Source organism: Catharus ustulatus, chromosome 3 (genome assembly GCF_009819885.2).
Source record: "Catharus ustulatus isolate bCatUst1 chromosome 3, bCatUst1.pri.v2, whole genome shotgun sequence".
NCBI classification, from domain to species: Eukaryota; Metazoa; Chordata; class Aves; order Passeriformes; family Turdidae; genus Catharus; species Catharus ustulatus.
In genome coordinates this window covers 44867641-44890007 of record NC_046223.1, presented here as the reverse complement: position 1 = coordinate 44890007, position 22367 = coordinate 44867641, and the positions used below count along the sequence as shown (strand labels likewise).

The following is a 22367-nucleotide window of genomic DNA, read 5'->3' as shown; positions in this document are numbered from 1 at the left end:
TTTTTATGTAAGATTTCAACAATAAATTAGAATTCCAAGTGGATCTGTGCCTATATGCAGGGCCAAGAAATATCACAGGATTTTTATTTTTTCAGGTTGTGCTGGCACTCATGATGAGCAGCATGGTTGACATAAGTGTGCTATGCCATCAAAACATAGAATGAAAAACAATGACATCTGTTTTTTTCTAATACAAACTTAATTATTAATGAAAGCTATGACACACACTAAACATTAGCAAATGGCTCGAGAGCATCAGAAATTTATTTTCTCAGTGGAGTCTTTGGAAGTCTTTTAATAATCAGACCACAGGACTAATGCATCCCCCAGTAACATTTTTGACCTAATAAATTTTGTAACATTTATGTGTGAGGCAGTTTTTTGGGAGGACCATTGGAAGGGTGAAAATAACCAGTGAATGGACTTGGAAAAATTTATCCTGCTTTCATTACTGTTTCAGGTCTTTAAGCTCCTGCTCTCAGAGTTCTACAGATTTTTAATGAAGAATGCACGATTGTCCAGTATCTGTGGTAGGAAATAGTTTTATCTAAAATCAAAGAGATTATCATGCAAACAACAGATTCATCTATTAAATAAATTCTACTACTGAGGCTAGTTGTTGTCTCTTCTCTTAGTGCTAGTTCCTGCAATATAGGCAAGTTACCAATGAGTGAAAGCTAATTTTATAGGCACTGAACACTATATATATATTTTTTAAAAAAAATCTACAGGTCTGTAGCACTGTGGTAGCTATTTTTCTCATCCCTTTTTGAAGTACAGCACAGTGATTACATGTACCAGATGGTAACATTTTATGCACATTGACCTGGCCTACCTCTGAAATAGCAACTGAATGTTAATGAAGGGTAGCTGAAGTGCTGAACTGCTTCTTTGTACGTCCCTATGGTTTAAACATGGTTTCATATTTTGTGACTAATGGTCTTTCTAGGACCAGGATATCACATACTGTGCATTTCTGTATTTAGATAATATGAGCTGAATTTCACTGATAGAGGAAGTCAGATCTCTATCAGAAAACTGTGGCTGAAATTTCCAATTACTAATTTTATTTTTTTAACTTACTATTGCAATGCCAACAGCTGTGAAGAAATAGGCACACTGCATAGAACAGAAGAAATACCACTATTTCACATATATGTAGTGTATTGTCTTCTGGAACCAAAAATTCACTTTTCTAGATTATTTCACCTTACCTAGTAAAGTATAACCATGCTCAGGCGTGACTGTTCAGTTTGAATATTAACCTAAGTCCCCTGCAAAGAACCTATAACTCCAACCCTCAGTGTTCTTCTATAGGGGTCACTGAAAAAGATCATTTGAGAGTAAATATACACAAGGGAGAAAGGAATTGGATACTCTGCACGCACACACACACACACACACACACACACACACACACGTCCATACAGCTCTGAAAAGAATGCATAGGGGAAACACGACTGCAACCAAGCATGAACACTGCAAATATAATGAAAATAATGTTGAATAATCTTTCTGTATATTGTGTGTATATGCAAATGCTTAGAAAAGAAACATTTAAAGAAGTGAAAAATTACTGACTGAATTTATCTCCTCCGATGTACATCCCTTCCCCCAGCACAGTTCTTCCTTCCCTCTGCCCCTTGCACTTTATCCTTCTGTTACCTTTAAAGAAACCAAGTTTCTAGAGTAGGAATTTTGCAACAACTTGCTATAGATGCCCAATTATTTAAATCACAGTGTTATCTCCACATACTGTTTATTCTCCTTTCTCTAAACTATCCTCTGCAGGTCTGTCCACCTTCTCTTAGCAGGAACTGAATCCTTTCTAGCACCATCATCACCCCTACTCACCTTAACATGTCTCCAAGGGCTCCTCTGCTAATCTCTGCACCCTGTACCTATCTATTTTTCTTCATGATCCTCTCGACTGCCACCTCTTCTCTACTAAAACCTAACCTGCTCAGTTTTCTCATCTTCCTCAGCTTCACTGGTTCTTACTTTCTTTACCGTTTCTTAGAAGAACAAAATCTCTTTTATGAAAGTTTTTCCTATGAAAGTTACAAATGAAAAAAAAAATTGTTCTCTTAAATTTTGAAAAATGGCCAAAGAATTCTTCATAAAGGTTAAGCAATCTTCAGAAAACTGACAGATAAAGGATAGAAAGAGATAAGTGTGCATAGACAACATCTCATCTGGTTACTTGCATTGAAGTGTTTAGAGGCAGATTAAAATGTGTGGGATGCCACACGATGCATCTGTTGCCCATTTCTTAGAAAAAAAAACCAAACTACAGGTGACAATATACACAGTCTGAGTCAATAATGTAGCATTCAAATCAGCTAAATCATGTTGAGAAATGCAGGTGGCATGAACACTCATAGCTATGCAGCTTTTGGTGCACTACGTATTTAATTACATGAGCATTAGAAACAAAAAGGATTTAAACAGTAAAATAAAGGCTTTCCAATGCCCAATCTTAGTTTACAAAGAACTAATTTCTGTTTAAATCAATTAAAGCTGGATCAGACCACAGTGAAAATGCACTATAGGAAAACTTACTACACAAAAATGCCCATTTCAGCAAGACAATAATTTCTCTCATTCTTAATGTATCTAACCTACACTAAGAACTAGCATTCCATGTGAATCTGAAAGGCAAGTATCTCATGCATACTTACAGAGATTGATACATATCTATAGCTATAGTGAAAAGGATATGAAGAACTCCTTCATCAACTCTGCAGGCGGAACTTTGCAATTGATCTTCCAGATGCACCAGTTTCTCACTTATTGCTTCACATTTTTCTCCCAACTCTGCAGAAAATATGAAGAACTCCTGCAGAAAGTTGAAAAATAAAAGGAAGCATGTTTGCTGCTGACTGCACATTTCTACATCAAATTTGCATCAAATTAAAGAGAAAATAAAATATTAGTAAGGGGATATGATACTTTGCAGTGCAAAGACATTTCCTAAAAGCAAATTCCCATTAGAGATACAAAAAACTGTTACTATATAATAAATTGGTGATATGAAATGGAATGACCCTGTGGTCTCAGTCTTCTTCCTAGCAGAAAAAAGTCACAATCTCACTTTCAGCAGATGATTGAAGGGGTGTGAAGACAACGACTCTGAACTGTTTTCCTTCCCCCCTGTTGTCTCATCACAGCAGCGGGGGGAAGTCTCACGCTAACCACCCATTAAGGCACCCAAATTTCAAGTTGTTCATGCAAATATGATTTATGCTTTTAGGTCATCTAAGTATTTCCAGCAGAAACATTTTGGTAATTCTTATACACACAAAATGTACTTATAGAGTACTTGGGGACTTTGCTCAGTCAAAAAAGATGCATCAAAGTCTTTGAGATTACAAGACAAAACATTACTTTTTTAAATGAGACTCATGAAACAAGACTAAGTTTTCAAAAATAATGCTTCTCTACTTAGAACTTACACAGGCAATACTTTGTCTATTTTAAACTGAGTATTTTAAACCAGTTTCAAAGATCTTCTCATAAATTTTTTCAGATACATTGCACAAGGGTAATTGCAATTTTTTATATTTTGCACTTGAGTAGTACTTTGAGAAATGACCCAAATAAGCAGTAAATATGAGAAGAGGGGGGAAAAAATCAATCAATTTGCGCAGCTCTGAGACAAGCCTTTCCTCTCCCTCCCATAGCACCATAGTGCTGTCTACAGTAATGACAGGGCTTATTTGTAAAAAACGATTAGGGTGCCAAGATGAACTTCTGTTGGAACCATGTTAAAAAAAAAAAACAAAAACAAAAAGAGTAATTCATCAGCTGGAATCCAAGAAACTGGATTGCCACTAGACGTAGTCTGTGCACTCGTTAATGAAGCCAGCTTCTAATGTGGCCATATACTATCTGCAGAAAATTTTTCTCCTCGAAGAAACAAGTACTTGGGGTCCTTTGCACTTATCTGTTGCTATAAGACATCAGTGATTGTTCAAGAGAAATCAAACCTTCAAAGACCTTCCAAAGAAATCATGCTAATACTTTTTGGAATGCTGCCCATTGTGAAACAATTTGCGTTTTGGTGAACACATTTACCAGATCTCAGTTGTGTGCTCTCCCTTCACTTTGCATCACACAGTACATTGCACACAGGCAGTCGAATGCCAGAAGAGATCTGATTGCTGGCACATCCTCTGCTTTGGCACAGATCTTTACCTTTCTACTTCACTTGGGCCTTTCCCAGACATGGCTATCCAGCAGATCCCACCAGCTGCAGCTCAGCCCCTGGACAGGTAGGCTGGTTAAGAGGTTATATTGCACATCCCTGCAGCTCAGATACAGAGGAGCACAATGGCAGAGTCCCTGGCTCTGTGCACAGGACCAGAGTGCCACTTCCAGGCATTACCAAACCCGAGAACCGACAGCAGCACTCCACAGAATGTATGGATGTGAAAAACCCCATTGTTTTTAAAGTGAGAACATGGGAGGAGAAAATAAACATTGTTCTTGCAACAACTAGGAATGCATTTTTCTGAAGACCATTGACAAAAGATGAGGAAAAAGTTCCATCCAGCTACTAAATTATTATTCAGCATACCAGCAGGACTCCATGTGCTGTTATGGAGTGGGACAGCCCAGACCATTCATATCAGTGGAAAGCTCTTAAGGAATCATTCTGTGACATGCATGCAAGAACAGGTAACAGTTGTCCATGAGAATTTAGGGTTTAGGCTAAACAAATCAGTAAATTTAAAATAAACCAAACAAGTACTCTGAAAGCACATCTAAAATTATGACCACGAAGAGAAAGCTCCGCATACAAAAAAAATGCAGGGTTTTTTCCTGAATGATCACATTTTGGGTACATAAAGCATTGCCTAAAAATGTAACAAAATCCTGTTTACTTTGGACATTAAGGTAAAGAAACAATAAATACTAGGCAAAGGTAACCAATTGTAACAACAATATGGGAAGAAAGGGAAATCTGAGAGTGTAAAAGTCAAATTAAACTTGTTTAGGTCTTTAAACACTTGAAAGCAATTTAATCGTGACTAAATGGCTATGGTTGCACTTCAGAGTGACCAAAATAGCTCTATAAGATTGAGGTTATATTTAATTAGTCATTAATTCCCAATAATGCAATTTAATTTCTCTTCATTACACTCATAATAGTGTATGAATGAACTATTTCTGCACCTATACAATCCAGCTGCCTTTTTAGTTGAAATAAGAAGTTCCTCCAACACCTTAGACAAGTATTAACTCCCAGGAATTTACTTACAGGTGTCATGTGAAAAATGCAGGAGAACCATCACATAAATTATGATTTTCCAGAATTTATATTAATAAGTAAATAAATATGAAAATAGAAATGGAAGAAACATACAGTGCTCTCAAAAATACACAACAGTAATTCTAACTATTCAACCAATTCCATGGCTTCTGCCTCTAGGCCCTCATATAAAAAAGGTTTGATAGTCCAGAGAAGTAGATAGAAAAAATTTCTCTTAGTGACTTTTATGCCTGGTAACATCATTGCTAGCATTTTTATTTGACATTTGTCTATGTAGGCAGGAAAAGCCCTGTCAGTGATACACAAACTATTCAGAGAAGCTCCTGGTTGGAAAGTGGCACTTTACACTGATCAACAATATCTCTGAGAGGAAAGTGGACTCTGCCTCAAGCTCAGCTTATTCATAAAATACAACTCATCCAAGCTTGTAGGTTGTGTCATGCTACAACATGCTGTAAATCTGAAGACTTTGGTTATTTTTGCTCTAACAGCATTTTTAGGAAGCAGCTGGGAGAGATTGCAGGAGTCAGGAGAGAGCTGAAATGCAATATTGCTTTATGGATTTTTCTGTGAACGGGGAATGTAGGTGGTCGGGATTTTTTTTCCCCTCTAAATCCTTAAGCAGGTAAAAGCAGCACAAATACTTTTACTTTTTAAGGTGCAATTTTTCTGGCTTCTCAGACGAAGTAGAAATTCTCATTCTTTCCCAAAGACGTGAATGTCTGACACAAGAAATAGTAAAAACAGACAACATTCCCGCTAAGGCACTGCTATAACATCAGCACATTGCATCAAGAGCAGAGGCAATGGTTTTAACTTTCATCTTCTGCATTTTGTTTTACCCTTTTTACAAGTAATTATAGCCACCTATAAGCAACAGCTCCCTGACAGCATTACTTGATGAAAATGTTTGATCAGCTTTTCCAGTGTAAACAACTCCTATGCTGTTCCATCTAGTTTAGCAATTTTATATAGAAGAATTAGTATTGTAGTAGCTAGATTAATTTAATTTTATTTGGGATTACAGTCTATATTAGAGTCTTTGGTGGTTGTGCTGAGAAGGAGGATTCCCAGATATACCCTTAAAATTCATTCTTCCTACAGAGGAACTTCTGTAAAAGGGCATTGCCTAACTTCCAAGCAGTAATATCATAAACCAAATAAAATAAAAGCTTAAGAATATCTTCTGCAGAGTCAAAGCCAGATTTCTCTAACCTGCACTAAACATTCTCTCCTGTATAATAGTTAAAATAAAGTAATGTAAATAACCACTAAAAAATGTTGCCCTTGCAGGCAGATACACATTATGGCACAAGGTTTAGAACAGTGATCTACAGTAGGCAGAAGTGCTGCATGTTTACCCTCGACCCTTGCAGAAGTTAATGGCAATTGTCAGCACTTGAAACCCCAGAATGTTAGGCCACAGCATATCTTAAATAATTACTAGAAACAAAATGCAGCCATCCATTTTTGTCCTGCTTGAGCAGATGTTTCAGTCACATGCAGGCTAAGTGCACATGCCCTGAGATAAATGAGCTGCATGGCCATGAGGTGACCACTGTGCAAGGGACGAGCAAACAAAATTTGTTCCTCCTTTGGATCCCAGATTTCCTGCCCCATGTGCATTGTCCTGGACAGCTGCTGTAGATGAGGAAGGCCCCTGAGAAAAATGCATGTTACTTATGACCAACACCAACATGGGACAGCCAGGAAGCAGCCAGGGACCACCAGAGCCTGCTCTGTGACTTCCAGTGTGACCAAGCCTGCTGTGACTGTCCTCAGCTGGTGTCTGCATGCATGGCTCTGACCAGCTGACATGGAATCTGGTGGTTCTGGTTGCAGGGTACAGACTGCTCCAGGGCTAAAGTGCCTTTGCAGTGAGCAGGTTTTCTTCCAGCTGCAAACCAAGATGGTCACATTCCGTTTTACCCATACATAGCACACAACAATAACTAATAAGAATATAAGAACTCTCTCATAAATCATTATGTTTTATGTGGTTGAAGACTGACTTTCAAACAGACTACGATTTCTAAACCTTTTACTTATATTCTTTTCCTTCTTTTCTTCACCATGTTCCTGTCTTCTATAGAGGGAGGTGTCCAGACTAGAACCATAGTCCTCTGGAGGCTTTGGCATTCCCAGCTAAGCACAGTAATTATTTCTGTCTTACAACTGACATTCCCAGTAATGAGGCTGCAAATGACATTTGCCCTTTCTTCGAACACAATGAAGGTAATGAATCCCACTATATTTGTAGTCCACTATAAACCTAGATTCTTCTTCTGCAGTATTGTCAACTCAGCTGCTATTTACCATCTGTATACATAAATCCGACTCTTTTTCTCCCTCAAATGTAATTTGCACCTGTCTTTCAACATATCCCTTCTTATTGATTTCAGACTATTCTTTCAATCTATCAAGACTATTTGGAACTCTAATCCTAATTGAAATTATGTTGACTGGCACATAAACTCCTGGCCTACCTCCTTTTTAAAGGCAAACACAAAGTCTGCCTTTACTGATCCCTTGAGACTTCAAGCTTCCTCTAGGAGTTTTCAAAGGAGCTTGTTAATGGTTTGGAGATTGTTTTTCTTGGCTCCTATGAGCTCAGAAGAAATTTCATCAGTCTAGCCTGACTTGAGTACATCTCATTTGCCTTTGGATCTTTTACTGCATTTGTCCCTTGCTACCTTGTAGTGAACACTAGGAGCACTACATAATTGGATATAGCTTATAATCTTTAGAAAGACCAAAAGTAGAGAGAGTAAGGAAGAAAAAAAATTCTGATCTCATTTATTTTCTCATTCACCTTTCCTATTAGAAGACACACATCTTTCTTTCACCTTTCCCTTGCATCCAATGTATCCCTGAACTGCCTTGCCATTTCGCATGTCTTCTGTTTAATATAGCTTAGTGTGCTCAGGGGTCTTGCTGCTTCACCCTTACACCACGCAGTACCACCATGCAGTACCCTTATAGGCTCATTCTTACAAACACCTTTGTCCGTTCCTTGTCAAAACTTTTGAGCCACTGAAAAACTGCTGACATAGATGTGTAGTCTGTCACCATGTTTGCATTTTTCTGCACCAAAGGAAGATAGTGCTGTACTATAAATCTGGACACTACCAAAGAATATCTGCTGACTCCTCCTCCTACAGAGTTTGTCCCACAGAAACAACTGCCCTGTTGCTTCCCTGATTTTGTTTAGATGAGGTTTTCTTTCATGGAGGTAGCTACCTAGCTTTTCTCACAAGAGGGATCAAGGTTGTTTCCCAACTACTTTTGCTCTTATCACCTTCCACTTACAGACTGCTTGCTTGTTCCACCTGCATGGTTACATATATTTAGGAGAATATATTTAGGAGACTTCAGCACTACGACACTCCCCACTTTCTCATATGCAACAATTCAGGCATAAAGCCCTCCAACCAGCTATGACCTACCTCTTTCCCACCATCACACTCTTTTCCCACACTCTCTTTGCTTGCATTGATCCCCTTTCCTTCTCCACATGGGAGTGTTAAATGAGTCATCAGAATTACAGTCCCAATTGTTAGCAATTCTGCCTTCGTGTATCTTCCATTACAGCTACAGAGGAGTGTCCCTGGAAAAGCATCTCTGCAGGAATAGAACTTTTCACTGCCTTCCAGCACCCTGCTGTGGCCTGACAGCAGTCTTCCTGTTCTCATCCCTAGTAGACTGAAGGTCTTCCCTAATTGCAGACTTTCTAAAATGAGAGCACACTACTGCACTGGTTCATTTAATTACACTGGGACAATTCTAGCTCCTGCTGTGGGAGGATGAGGCTATTTACTGACTTAGCAATAAAAACTCACAGTGGGTCAGGACTTGGAAAAAGAAACAGAAGTACCAAACTGTTTTCCTGTGTCCACACCCAGCTGTGCAAGGAGTCAGTATAGCTGGGTTTCGTTTATAGGTGGTTCCTAGTATTGTTCATTCCCATTTCTGCTCCCAAGTCACTAAGATGCAACAATCTGGAATGACTAATTGGGTGCTCTTCTGCAGCAGCAGGGAGACTGACCTGCACAAATTAGGGGACCAAAGCACCAAAGATACATTTAGGAAAAACCTTGACATGGTACAGGCTGCTGACACTTTCACAGAGCTTTATGGAGAGCTCTCTACAAGCCACCCTCAGTCCAGCCATGGCAGTGTGGTAGAGCCTGGCTTTCTAGCATATTTCCTTTTCTTTTATTTCTATCGCTGCTTTATATTCTTATGCATTTTTGTCCCCCTCTGTCAAAACTTCAAAAGTCCCTCTGCTTCTGAGGACTCAGAGATATTAAGCCCTTCTATAGTGGCAGCCTGTATACTTGTGACCTCTGGTACCCTCAGTATTTTGCCCTTATGGTATAGGACTTTTTGCTGCCTTTATCCCATGGGATTACCTGCCCCTATTTCATGTCATGAGTAGACACAAGCAGCCACACAGTTTATCTATAATTCACACAAAAGTTCACTGATCAGAAAGGCCATTTGCATTTTCTGCAAAGTTCACCTTCATTCTCAAGGCTTCCTGTTTTTATTTATGCTGAACTCACACACAGCCAAGCAGTCTATCCTAGGTGTGCCCTCATGTCACAGTCTCCTTGAACACAAAGTTAACAATCTGAGCTGGGTGCTGCACTTGGATTATCTTTCCTGGAGCATTCCAGCTGCTCCACATTCTTTGGATTAACCAGTGGGAATCTAAAGAAATGCCCCATCTGAATAGTTATCCTAAATTTTAATATTTATTTGGTTAATATTTGCCTGGTTTGGAGCACTTGTCAAGTTGTGCTTGACAGGAGGCATGTATGCTGTTATGGAAGGTGAGCTGGGGGTTACTTGTCCATGCAATTTATTTGCTGTCTGGATATAATGCTTAGATATGGAATTTCCTTACGATGTAAGTTGCAGCCCAAGGAATAGTGACATGAAAATGGACCAGACTGAAACAGTACAGCTCTTAGAACCAGGGAAACTCTCCTTACACATATATTACCTAAACTCTTAGCTTGTAGGTAGATAGATTTTTTTAATGCGAGCAGGTTTTTCTCATAGGCAATGCATCTCATGTTACTTAATTATCCTAGCTTTCTTAAATACTGTTCTAAATGGACTAGGTTCTGAGATCTTTTCATTTATGAAAATGGTGTAAAATTACAAACATCCAGTATTTTCATTTAGATGAAATTCCTATTACTGTGTATTCTGCTGCAGTATGCTTGCATGCTTTTATACTTCAAAAACAAATTCAATGGTATTTTTAGTGGCACACAAGAAAACGGGCTAAGCATCATGATTTTGTTCCATTCCTGAGGATCATGACAGTGCTACAGTAGGGCTGTCTAAATATTACTGGTTCTTCTTTTCCCCAGTGTGGTCATCCTGTTGTTGATATGTGTTTAAAATATTAGTACAGGTTTTAACTATAAACTCCCTGAAATACTCAGCAATTATGCCATTATCTTCAATAAAAAAGAAAAGAAAAAAAAAAAGGAATAGGCCCACTCTAGGTGTGATGTGTTGCTTTTCCAAGTGCTCAAACACTCTCTAGCAATTTTTAAGCAAAGGTAACACCATAAAAACAAGTGTCATTTATTCTAATTGAGACAAAGAAAAGTCTGTAAAATATCACCACTTTATACTGCCTAGGAAACACTTACCTCAGATAAATGACCCTCTGTTCCAAATGAAATGTCTTCCATAACCTGTTAGAGATAAATTATTAAGTATATAGTAGGTACATGCTATATAAACAGTATGATTTTAATGGAACTTATAAAAACCATATAGCACAATAAAAAGTTATGTAAGCTGAACAATTACATCAATTTTCTTCACATGCATCAAAGACTTATATTGCATTTGTAATGGGGCAGTGGCAGCCACCCAATATTTAAAACTATATTTGAATACATTTTATTAAAGCCTGCTTTGGCTTCTCACTTTAAAATCCACAAGGAATACTGCCTTTACTGAAGGACTATAGATTGAAACAAACTCTTCTATCAAGCTCTTGCAGATCTGTACACCATTCAAGAGTCTACAGACTTTTTTTTATTTTGGTACAAACCCTGTAAATGATTTTGCGCAGAAGAAATGAGAGACTCAATCAATGTTTCCTATTGGTAACAAATGCTAACTGGAGTCAGTTCTTCCTTCAAAATTTCCTTCATCTGTGAAGTCTATAAGAAATTAGCCAATGTTTCATTGACTGGCTGAGGAGCAAAGAAATTTGATGCAGCATTATTGGGAAATCATTAATACTAATCACACATACCAGTGTTGTTGAGAATAAACTGAGATAGGAATACTGCGTTGGTATGCTCATACACATATATAGATACACATAATAAAAGTGCAACATCATTAATCTGCCATAAAATCACAATTGTTACTGGACACTATTTTCAGCAATCAATCTGCAAAAAAAGTTTAAATTTCTCTTGCCTGTAATAATAATTTTCTGATGGTATTTGTACTGCTAAATTACATGTAAGCATTAAGCTTACTCAGGTGCTGTAATCCCTACCTGAAGAGTTGGCATTTTTACCAGCAGAACTCCACCCCAGCCCCAAATGCAGCTGAGGAGCTCTCTGCTGCACAGCTCCACACGTGGCTGTACAGAGGTTCTGACACTGTGTACAAGAGCTGCCTCTTGCCACTGACATCCTTTTTTAGCTTGGATCAACACAAGGAACACACAAACACTGACTTTCACTAATACTTAATGCTGACATTTAAAACTAAGATTAAATTTTAAATTTCCAAATTATTTTCTAAGCTCCACAAACACAGTGTTTCATTAAAGCTCAAATGAATGCACAGTTTAGCTTTCAAAAGGCATTGTTGTTTGCACATTACACATTTGCCTCTTGGACCAGGCTATCCCAATGCACAGTGATCAGTTACAGTCTGCTCACAAAGGCTTCCTTGGTGCTTGCTATCATTAAATTCTGAAAAATGTAGTGTCATGTTTGTGATAATTTATTTTTAATGGCAGACACCACATTCAATATAATTTTTTTGTGATGGCTCATTTGGCATCACTTAGACCTCAGCACCTTTTAAAAATTTAATCACATGAAGGCTTTACGGTTATAGAACATTTTCCAAACACCAGAATGATCTTCAGCCAACCCCAAAACATCATCCCAGATGGCCAAACTGAAGTATGTAGAGAAGAGGAACAGACAGCAGGCCTTATCCTTATCCCTGCTCTCTACTTCCTTTGTGAAGAAAAAGTGAGGAATTAACTACAAACAATTCTGATGGGACAGCTACCAAAAATGCTGACTTACAGAAGGTAAAACTACTGAATTTTGGATTTTACCTTGTAACTTTAATCACCTCAATTTTCTTGAAATCTAGTAGGTGTTTCTTTCCTTCATAGTGATTAAGAGGGAGCACTGCACAGCATGCCAGAGAGCAGAAGAAGAAAAAAGGATAGGTCAGGAACTCAAGCCTGCAGGTGCACACATACCCATGTTCATCAGGTTACTTGCTGTTAGGGAGGTCCCAGCAAACACAAATCTCTGTTTATTAGTTATCACTGGTGGCTTTGTTGTTTTAAAAAGCATTTTATTAAAGTATTTGCTTACACATACATTATCAAGAAGCAAAAAAAATAAAGGAAGGAGTGAAAGAAGCAGGCATTAATGTCTGAAGAGAAATGAAATGGTACTGTATATCCTAGAAATCACCTAGATATACATCTAACCATGTAGTAATGATCATTGAAACTTCCACCTCACTCAGTTTAAAAGCATGAATCATTTGTGGGATGAAAACTAAAACCCACCTTTAATTCTTCAGAGACCTAGAAGAAAATCAAGCCCAAATAGTCAAAAAAGTCAAACTACAACTGAAATGATGGGACTCCCTAATTTCATCAACACAGCTGGAAAGTACACACTATGAGAATTCAAGAATCTATATCAAATACATTAGACAAGCTGACTTCCACATGACTGAGGGTAGCAATATTGTCTGCAACTTTGCTCCTGTGTTTTTTAATGCTATAGCCTAATAATTGAGAGACACACATTTTATTTAAGTAACTCAGTGGTTCACAGGATGATTTTTGCTGGCCCCACTTTTAGTTTTCTCCAAAACATCATTAATGATGTTTCAACTAGCTGAGCTGCCAACGCATCTGAGTTTCATCCCTAGCTAACAGTCAGTGTTACAAAGGAAGCCTGATTTACTGAATTATTTTGGGATGCCAGCCTACAACATAAAAACTGGGGGCAAAAAAAATCAGCAGCGTCTTAAAAAACACAGTTATGAAAACTATAAAATAACTGTTGACAGTTAATAAACCTGTGCTCACATGATAGTAAAATAACAAACTTTCAAAGAATTTATACCTTACATATTTTTATATCAGAACATGTCATATTTTATGATTTAGTGAGGATATTTAATTAAAAATGATAAATGGTCCCTCTGCAAAGCAGTATCTGAGGATCTATGAGAAGGGCTCTTTCATCTATTTTGCTTTTCTTATTATTGTTATGCTTCTTACTTGTTTTTTTTTCTTTTTTTTTTTTTTTTTGCTTTCTAAGGAAACTAATAAACCTATAGATACAGTTATATGCAAGAAAACTATTTATAGTACACATCAACAAAACCAATATTCACCCAGAACTAGTGCTTAGCTCTATATGACACAATAAATAACTGGAGAGCTTCATTTATATAATTCCACTGTAAAGTAAATCAGTCATGTGGGGATGAAATGCACTTTCCAAGGCATATATGCACATATGCTGTTATCAGCCTGTTGTATATTGTCTTGAAGTAATTAATTCAGTAAACTCTAAATACAGAGAACATGACTCTTTCCTTCTGTTTCAGTGGCCAATGGTGCTCTCTAGAAATTCCCTGATGGGGAACAGAGGTTGTGAGACAGTTGAACGGAATAGTCATTCCAGAAACATGGCAACCACAGCAAGCTACCCCTCTCACAGGGCACTATAGCCTTGTTAAATAATAGGAAACAACATATTTTGACAAATACATGCTTTGCTATTAGCTATCCTCACTTGCTGATAAATGGCTATGAAAAGGTCATATAAACAGCTAAACTGAGAGACTAAGCACCACATCATTCTTTTTTTTTTTTTTGTTACAAATATTGAATTATTTTTAAATTAAAAATACACTACCATATAACAGAGCATTTAAATGCTTTAGAAGTGGTTTGTTTTTCAAGTCCATTTACAAATCATGACGGATTTTTTCTTGCACTTCAACAGGTTCAAAAACAGATGTTAACATGATTTGTGTCAGGCTTCTCCCTTTGTTTTTGTATTCTGCCTTGTGATGAACTACTAAGAGATGTTAGGGAATAATCTGTTATGACTCTTCTCTAAAAGTTTAGATGCTGTCTGTCACTGCAACTACAGTTTCCTCTTCCATTCAAGATATGGGGAACCTTGAGTCCCACATATCTCTCCACAACAAGAAATCACCTCACTTCAGCTGCCCAGCTGTCATTCTTGGATAGAAAGGTTGATTTCCAGGGAAACAATCTGGGCTGGCAGGGGTGAAATAGGTGATAATCTATAGCACAAATATCAGGAGTGCTACAGAAACAGTCACAAAATCCCAAACACTCCAGAGCCTCTGAGCACTTTTGAAAGAGGAGCACAGCTTTCTGTAACCAACACAACTCATATTAATTCAGCAGACTCATAAAAATATGGTAAGGCAGTGATGGGGATGGAATCAAAGCCAAACTGACCATTTCTAATAAAAATGTTCTGTATGTGATGCCATTTGCCCTGGGAAAAGACTGCAAGAACTACTGAAGTCCAATATAAAACCAGAATTTTACTAACAAGAAGAGATTTTACAGTCAGGTATGGGTCTGCTTTGTGCTTAGACTCAGCCAGTATAAATGCAAAATTAGGCATCAGATTTCAGAGCAATGCACAGTTCAATGGCTCTTAACACCAGATGCAATTAACCATAATTTGAGTTTTTTTTCAACTTAATTCCATGGTAATAAAACTAACAACCGCTGTTGGAGGGTCTTTTTGTCACAGTGGTGCTGTTGGGTGATTAAGCTTTTTTAACAGCATGTTTACTTAGGTAGTACAGTTAAAAGACTATTAGATAGAAGTTGATTTTTCAAGCAGGGATAGCATTCCAGATCAAAACATGAAAACTTAAAAGAAATTTGTCAAGCCTTCTAAGCTTCATTATTTTTTCCTCCTTTTAATAATTGTTGGATGCTGTAAGCCTATTAGCATCTATTAGCTCAGAAGCCTTTGACCATTTCCCTAACTCTCTCTTCATGTCAGCTAACAATGATCCAGGCCAACAAGTCAGCAGAAACAACTCAGAATTAAACCCATCAGTGAGATGAGGGACACTGATAATTTTGGTAACATTTAATAGTTTTTCCTTTAAATCCTGATATACATTCTATATTTATTGCCTGAATAATTTCTGCATTTTAAAAAGACTGATGGTAAAAGGAGAAGGGGTTGAGGGGACTTCTGAGAAGCTAATGAGCTATTTTACTTATGTCCCAGATTGGAAGCCAGATGTTAAGTTCATACTTAACCTGCCCTGCTGACCCATCACAAAGATTCAACTACTCCTCTCAAAAGGAAAACCAGCAGTATCCCTTGAAATGCAATTGCAGACTATTTCAGATACCTCTTTCAGCTCCCTGTGTTTGGGGCAGGAAACAGCACCCCATTCTGTGCCCTTTAGAAAGTGACCTTCTTTTCTTTTTTCAGAATCAGGTGGGGCATCAGCAGTCTCATCCATCTCATCCATTTGATTCTCTTCTTCCTCAAAAACACAGCAACTGGTTTCTTTCAGCTGAAACCCTCGGATCAACAGCTGACAGGCCTCCAAGTCAGCTTCCCACACTCTTTGGAGCAGCTGGCTCCCGCAGCTGAAATAAAAGCCAAAAGAAAATAAAACTGCAGTTCAGGGAGAATAGTTGCTATTTCAAGTAACACTTGGAGTAACTGCTTATTATAGACAGAAAAATAAAAGCAAGCAAAAAACTTAACAGTACCTCAAATACTCCCACAGAGATAACATTGCTATATCAAACTGAAAAGTAGTAAAATTATTGCCCTATTACAGGATGATAGAAAAACCTCCTTGGGTTAAGACATTGTCTCCAACTCTACAGCAAACACTGGCTACATGAGATTTCCCTCAGATCAGACACAGGTTCAGTTTCCTGCCATCACAACCAGAGCTGCCTTCACAATATCAGGCCTGTCATCCTGCAGCGTGTGGCTTTCCTGAATTTGATGTAGAAGATCATGTGTGAACACTAGCACTACTTACTGCACTAAATCAGATCAAATTTTTGGAAAATAAGTACAATAAATTTCTTATTAGACTAAAATGTGCTTAATTCAGCACTGAGTCAGATTAGACTAAATCACAACAGTCTCCCTTTTTCCAATCTTGTATTTTTGAATGTTATCATTATATTGATGTGCTTTGGTTTTCTTCTACTTTATTATGCCACCAAAACAAAAAGAGAATTCAAAATACAAAACTTCTATAAACTTTTCATCCATTAATCATCTCTCAAACATGTACATTACAAGTAATGCTCCTAAGATCCATCCAAAAGTTATTTTCACCCAAAATAAATAGGAATTCTAGGTGTAGATGGATTTTGAGAACCAAATACTAACATCACACTGTTTGTAAGGAACCAAATTAGTAGATTGCTTGCTAAAATATAGTAGATCAGTGGCAGAGCCTGGGATAGGACTGAGAAACAACTACTCCCATGGCAATACACACAGACAGATTTCAATGCTAATAACTGCATTATTTTTTTCACTATTTTTAAATACATATGATATACTTTTTCAAATTATATCATTTACTATGTAATTGTGAGAAATTCTGAATGACTTGAAAGAAGAAAAATAACCATTTGATTTTAACTTTCTGACTAAATTAAATACCAGCTTTTCTTTTACCCCAAATGAAGGAAAAAGGAGCTGCACTTCTCACAATGAATTCATTAATCTAACACAAGTATGTTTTTAATTCCATAAATTCTCTAAGATGCCAAGCTGTAAAAATCACACAGGAATATACTAACACTGAGAGCAAAATCTGGCTTCAGGAGCAGAGCTATTTGATCTGTGCTTAAGAGTCAGTATATATGTTTATTGAAGGCATAATGCAGCATGGGGTCCACAAATTGGTCTCCCCCAAGGCATTCAAAGTATCACTAATTAGAAAGGGAAAAATGCTTCACTGGAGTACACGTCTGTCTTCCATCCAGGTAACATTTTACTAACCAAGCCAGCAAAATAAAATAACCCCCACTGTTTCTCTACTTGTCAATCATATTATCATAGTAACACAGTCAAAACATTTTCCTGCAGCCATAAGCCCATTTACTTGGTTTTTGAAAATGTTTGTTTGTATCTATATATGGCTTATTATTAAAGGCTAAAAAAACCACTCGAGAGCTAAATCAGAATTTTCAAAGGATAATTTGTTTTGGCTATTTAATTTAAGGAAGAGCTTTATTGACAAAATTAGGGCAGAGATGGTGAAGTATGCAGGATTTCACAGTGGGGAAGATGAGCAGCATGTGTAAGAGTACAGCATAATGGTGCCTGGGCTGCTGTTATTTGGCCATGACTCAGAGCATTGGTCAACATGGTTTTGTCTAAGTTTTAAATGCATTTTAGTAATCAGCAATTACTGAATCTACTGCTAACAGATGCTTTTATTTGAAGATCAGCATTGTTTTATAATAGTATCTGTAAACCTCTGGTACATCTTGAACTAAGATGCTAAGATATTATGCTTATTATGCTGAACTTTTCAACCAAAATCAGTGAACGCACATACACTTGGATACTCTGAACAGATCTAAGCCCAACATATCAAGGCTCCACCTTTTAGTCCATATTTTGGAATTCAGTGCCTTGAAGCACTTTTCAAACATGCTTTTGGAATGAAAATTATTTTAAAGCTGCAAATAACTAACATAGAGACACATTTCAAATGATTATTAAAAATTATATTGTCCCCAGAATGCAAAAAAACTTTAGCTTTCACATCAGGTGTTAAAAGTAAACTAAATTGAATTTCAGAGTCTGGTTTATTCATTTTCAATGCAAACTAAAAGTGCATTTGCAGTCTCCATGAAACCTCCATGGGTGGCTGTACTGAACACTGTGAGATTTTTTGGGTATGAAATGTTTCAAAATGATGGATCGAGTCTGGATGAGATTTTACATTATTCCTATACTTATAAATATTTCATGATGTATCAACACCTCTAGGTGTTATATGCCTGCCTGTATATTACTATCAAAGTGGCATATGTGGCAAGTTCAATGAAGGTGTCTGGAACAATCTGCTGGAATCCACAACAAATCACAATCCACCAACCATTTATGCAGACCCAGCGACACAAAGCATACCTTAATCACCTACTGATTCTGCACTGCCAAGTGTCACAGTGTCAGGCTTTGCACAAACACCAAACATGTTGCTATGATGGCCTTTTTCTCAAAGCAACTTTTCTCTTTCAAACAATCAGCAAGAGCTACCATACAGAGGATCAAAGAAACACAGTGGACTGGACATGGCATGTTAGTTACAGTACAACAGTTTAATTAGTTACACAAGTAACTGATAAATCTAAGTGATGCCAAGAACTCTGAGGCATCACAGTGAATGAGCATTTTAAGGATTTGTGGGAGGGCAATGAAACATGTCATTAGATAGCCAAGATCTCCACCCCTTCCCAAAGGAATCATGTAAGAAAGGTAAGAGATGCTAGTATAAGAATACAATGGGCAAGGGATTAACATGGTTTTACATCTTCAGTGGTTTAACATCTACAGAGGAAAGTCAGTCTTTCCATACTAAAAAAAAAAACAAACAATTGAGTAGGGAGTTAAAGACTCTGAGCAGCCCTGACACTGGAAGCTAGTAGTTAGTCTTGATGAGACAGAACAGAAGGAATCAATGGAGAAAAACAAAGTGAAATGGAAAGACAGAAGTGCTCATTTTGAATGAATGAGAGTAGTGCAAGACTACTTTTGTCAAGTCACGGCCAGGGAAATTGATGGTGAAGTAAGTGAGATGCAAGACTCTACATGAGTAATTTTTTAGCTGCATGGATGGCTGGGACAGGTTTTACCTCAAGGATACCCTGCAGAAAGAATCTAAGCCCTAACTGACTTGAAGAATGGCTGAGACATCCACAGCAACACAAAAGGACACAGCAGACAGAATTCTGCGTTAGGTCAGGTTGATGATGATGAAAGAGCTGTCAGAGAAACAGGGCTGTCTATGGACAGGAGGAAATGGATGTGGAACAGAGAGGCTTATCCTTGAGTTCTCTTCATAAAGTGGCAATTGACACCGTAATTGCAGTAGCCTTTACTAAGGCTCAAGTAGTTTTATAGGAAACATGACCCGGGTAAAAGGAAACTAGAGGATAGCTCCCCTCTACTTTTGACATTGGGTGAAATTCATGTCAAGAGACATAACCAGCGAGGTTTCTCTCTCTTTTGAGCTCCCAAGAACATTGCAGCTCTGCCTTTTGATGAGATTCTGGGAGGCATTTATGGGGGCTCTCTGTGGCTCTCAGCACAACATTATAAGCTATTTATAGTGCTAACTGGAACTACGAGAACATGACTTTTCTTTATTGAGGGCTCTGCATACATACAAAAGGCACATTCAGTTCCTGAACACTGTAGTCTAAATGAAAACATGCCTGTGTAAAAATAGTCAGAAGATCTTATATTAAACTCTATTTAAAAAAAAAAAAAAAAGCAAAGCAAAACCTAAGTTATGCAAAAGCATACTGGAATCAACACAGGAAGATGTCACTGCTTCTAAATCTTATCATCTATAGTTTTCAGGTGAGTGAATTGTTACAAGTGGTTTATAACACCCTGAGGTCAACACTATGTGTTGATAAGATGATGTTGCTTATTTCAAGGGAAATCCCTGTAAGAACCCTCCCACTAAAGGCCAAGAGAGTGAGACTGAAGCTAAAAGGTTACACAGTAAGACAACTATTCAGAAACAGCATAATTAAAAAGGAGCTTGGGAGGGGAGATTAACCATCAGCAAGAAGAGATATTCTAGATTACCTCCTTTTAATAGATGAGGCACATTAAGGTACAGATTCAGGAAACCATGCACTTAGGTTCTCCCAGTACCTGTCACATATTTTAACTCTGCATTCAGTGACCCTAAAAGCAGTTTTCTCTGAAAAAAAAAAAAGCAAACAAAATGCAACAAAAATAGTCTGGCAGAAACAACAGGGATTTTCATTATGACAATGAAAATGATTGGAAAGTTTTGAGGTTTGCATAAAATGGCAATGTGAATCAAAAGACTTTGTTCAATATCCCCATTCTTTATTGAACTATTGTACAAACTAGGGAAAGTTTTTCTATATTTTGGTCACTTGCTTCTATTTATATTTTGCACCACAGGGGAGGAATGAGCTCTCACTCAACATTTAGCTATGACTTTGTTTCCTTTTCTGTAGGCAATAGCAGTACAGTGAACAAAGGAGGCAAGCAAAACAATGTATCTTCTAATGATACTTAGAGGATAAAAGACAAAGGTATTGCTTCACTCTTAGCAGAGCCTCACCTTTTTATTTGATTCATCATATTAATTCACAGTCCTGCATTAACAACTCTTCTTATATTTAACATGTATTTACTACTTCAGAAATATGCTTTGCTTCTCTTTTTCATTAAAAAGAAGAAAAATATAAAGTTGCCAGCCTGATCAGTTCCTGTTCTTTAACCTTGGCTGTTATATTTTAAGACGCCAACCTGTGGAACAAACAAGGACTTCAATGTGCCAATCAGTGACTCACATGAGGCTCCAGGGGGAAAGAGGCACATAATCCAGTTTTCCCCACCTGACTGGTGTGCAACAGCAGACTGGTAAGGGAGAAAGTACAAAGAAAATGTGGAACATCTGCCCAAACATCAAAACTTTAGTTTCCCCTTGGCAGGCACACTAGAAAGTCACCTTCCCTAAACATCTGAAATCAAAAGCATTTGTTTCCCCGCTTCTTCCAAGTCTCTCTAATCCTATAAATGCCTTCAATATAACCTCAATTTCACAATTCAGTTCCTTGCATTGTGTCTCTCTTCTCCATTCTCCTCAGGAGCCAAAAAACTCATGAACCGACTTCATATGGTTCCAATCATGTGGTTGTCTCCCACACTGGGAGACATCCTTTCTACTCCCCTATTTTAAAGCTCACTGATAACACTTGTTTGCTGCTCAGCACTATGGTCACATTTCTCCATGTGAAAACTCACTCCCAGAAGGAGACTCCACACATTCCCTTGTCAGATAACAGACTTCTCTACCTTGGAGACTAGCAAACTAGACTAAAACCCCCAGGCAAAGTCTGAAGCCAGTAGTATTCTTCCCTGGCACAAGCAACAGCAACTTGCTTCTCTGACTTTGCTCTCTATGAAAAATAGAGTAATATCTACAAAACAGCATATAGCTCTCCCTCTGTGACGTTTCACCCATTAAAGAATATTCTGGACCAGAACCATAGAAGCACGAGAAAGCAATCCTCACTATCCCCATCTTCTAGACGTTTATATCTTCAACACCTGAAAAATTTGCTCTGGGCTGACTTTCCTAATATCTAAACTTTATAGCCATGGTCAAGTTCTCTGCACATCAGTCCTATTCCAAAGCCATCCAGTGCACCCAGACAGGACATGACAGCACAGCACAGAAGTGTGGACATCACTTTCATGTAGCTGGAAAAATGGGTGTTGGCAGCAGCTATGCTTTCTACAGCATCCCAGGAGGCAGGCAAATATGCAGGAAGGGGCAGATTTGGGGAAAAAGATGAGCAGAGCCTCCAAACCAGCCATTAATATGGTGGGTATGGCACCCATGTCTCCTCAGGACAGAGTAAATCTGGAGGTGCAGCAGACAGAGTGCCTGGAGCCAGATATCCTGTGCCCTTGTTGAGTGATCTAGCCTTTACAATATTGCTATGGAACACTCAGTCTTAAACTGTGTTGGGATTAGGAGCTCTCACTTTTTGGCT

At 37.9% G+C, this 22367-nt stretch overlaps 1 protein-coding gene across 3 annotated transcripts in view; it reads right to left on the bottom strand.

The window, feature by feature from the left end:
- Window positions 1-22367, bottom strand: part of DISC1 (DISC1 scaffold protein) — a 191327-nt gene that overhangs the window by 7904 nt on the left and 161056 nt on the right. For 2 of the 3 annotated variants that reach the window (XM_033054805.1, XM_033054804.2), the window contains exons 11-13: window positions 15956-16199; window positions 10948-10992; window positions 2722-2839 (exon numbers count right to left, since the gene is read on the bottom strand). In XM_033054805.1, coding sequence (XP_032910696.1) covers window positions 2722-2839; window positions 10948-10992; window positions 15956-16199 — 407 coding nt within the window. Of the gene's footprint in view, window positions 1-2721; window positions 2840-10947; window positions 10993-12617; window positions 12694-15955; window positions 16200-22367 lie in introns of those variants that run through there. The other variant, XR_004417359.1, reaches the window with a different exon arrangement.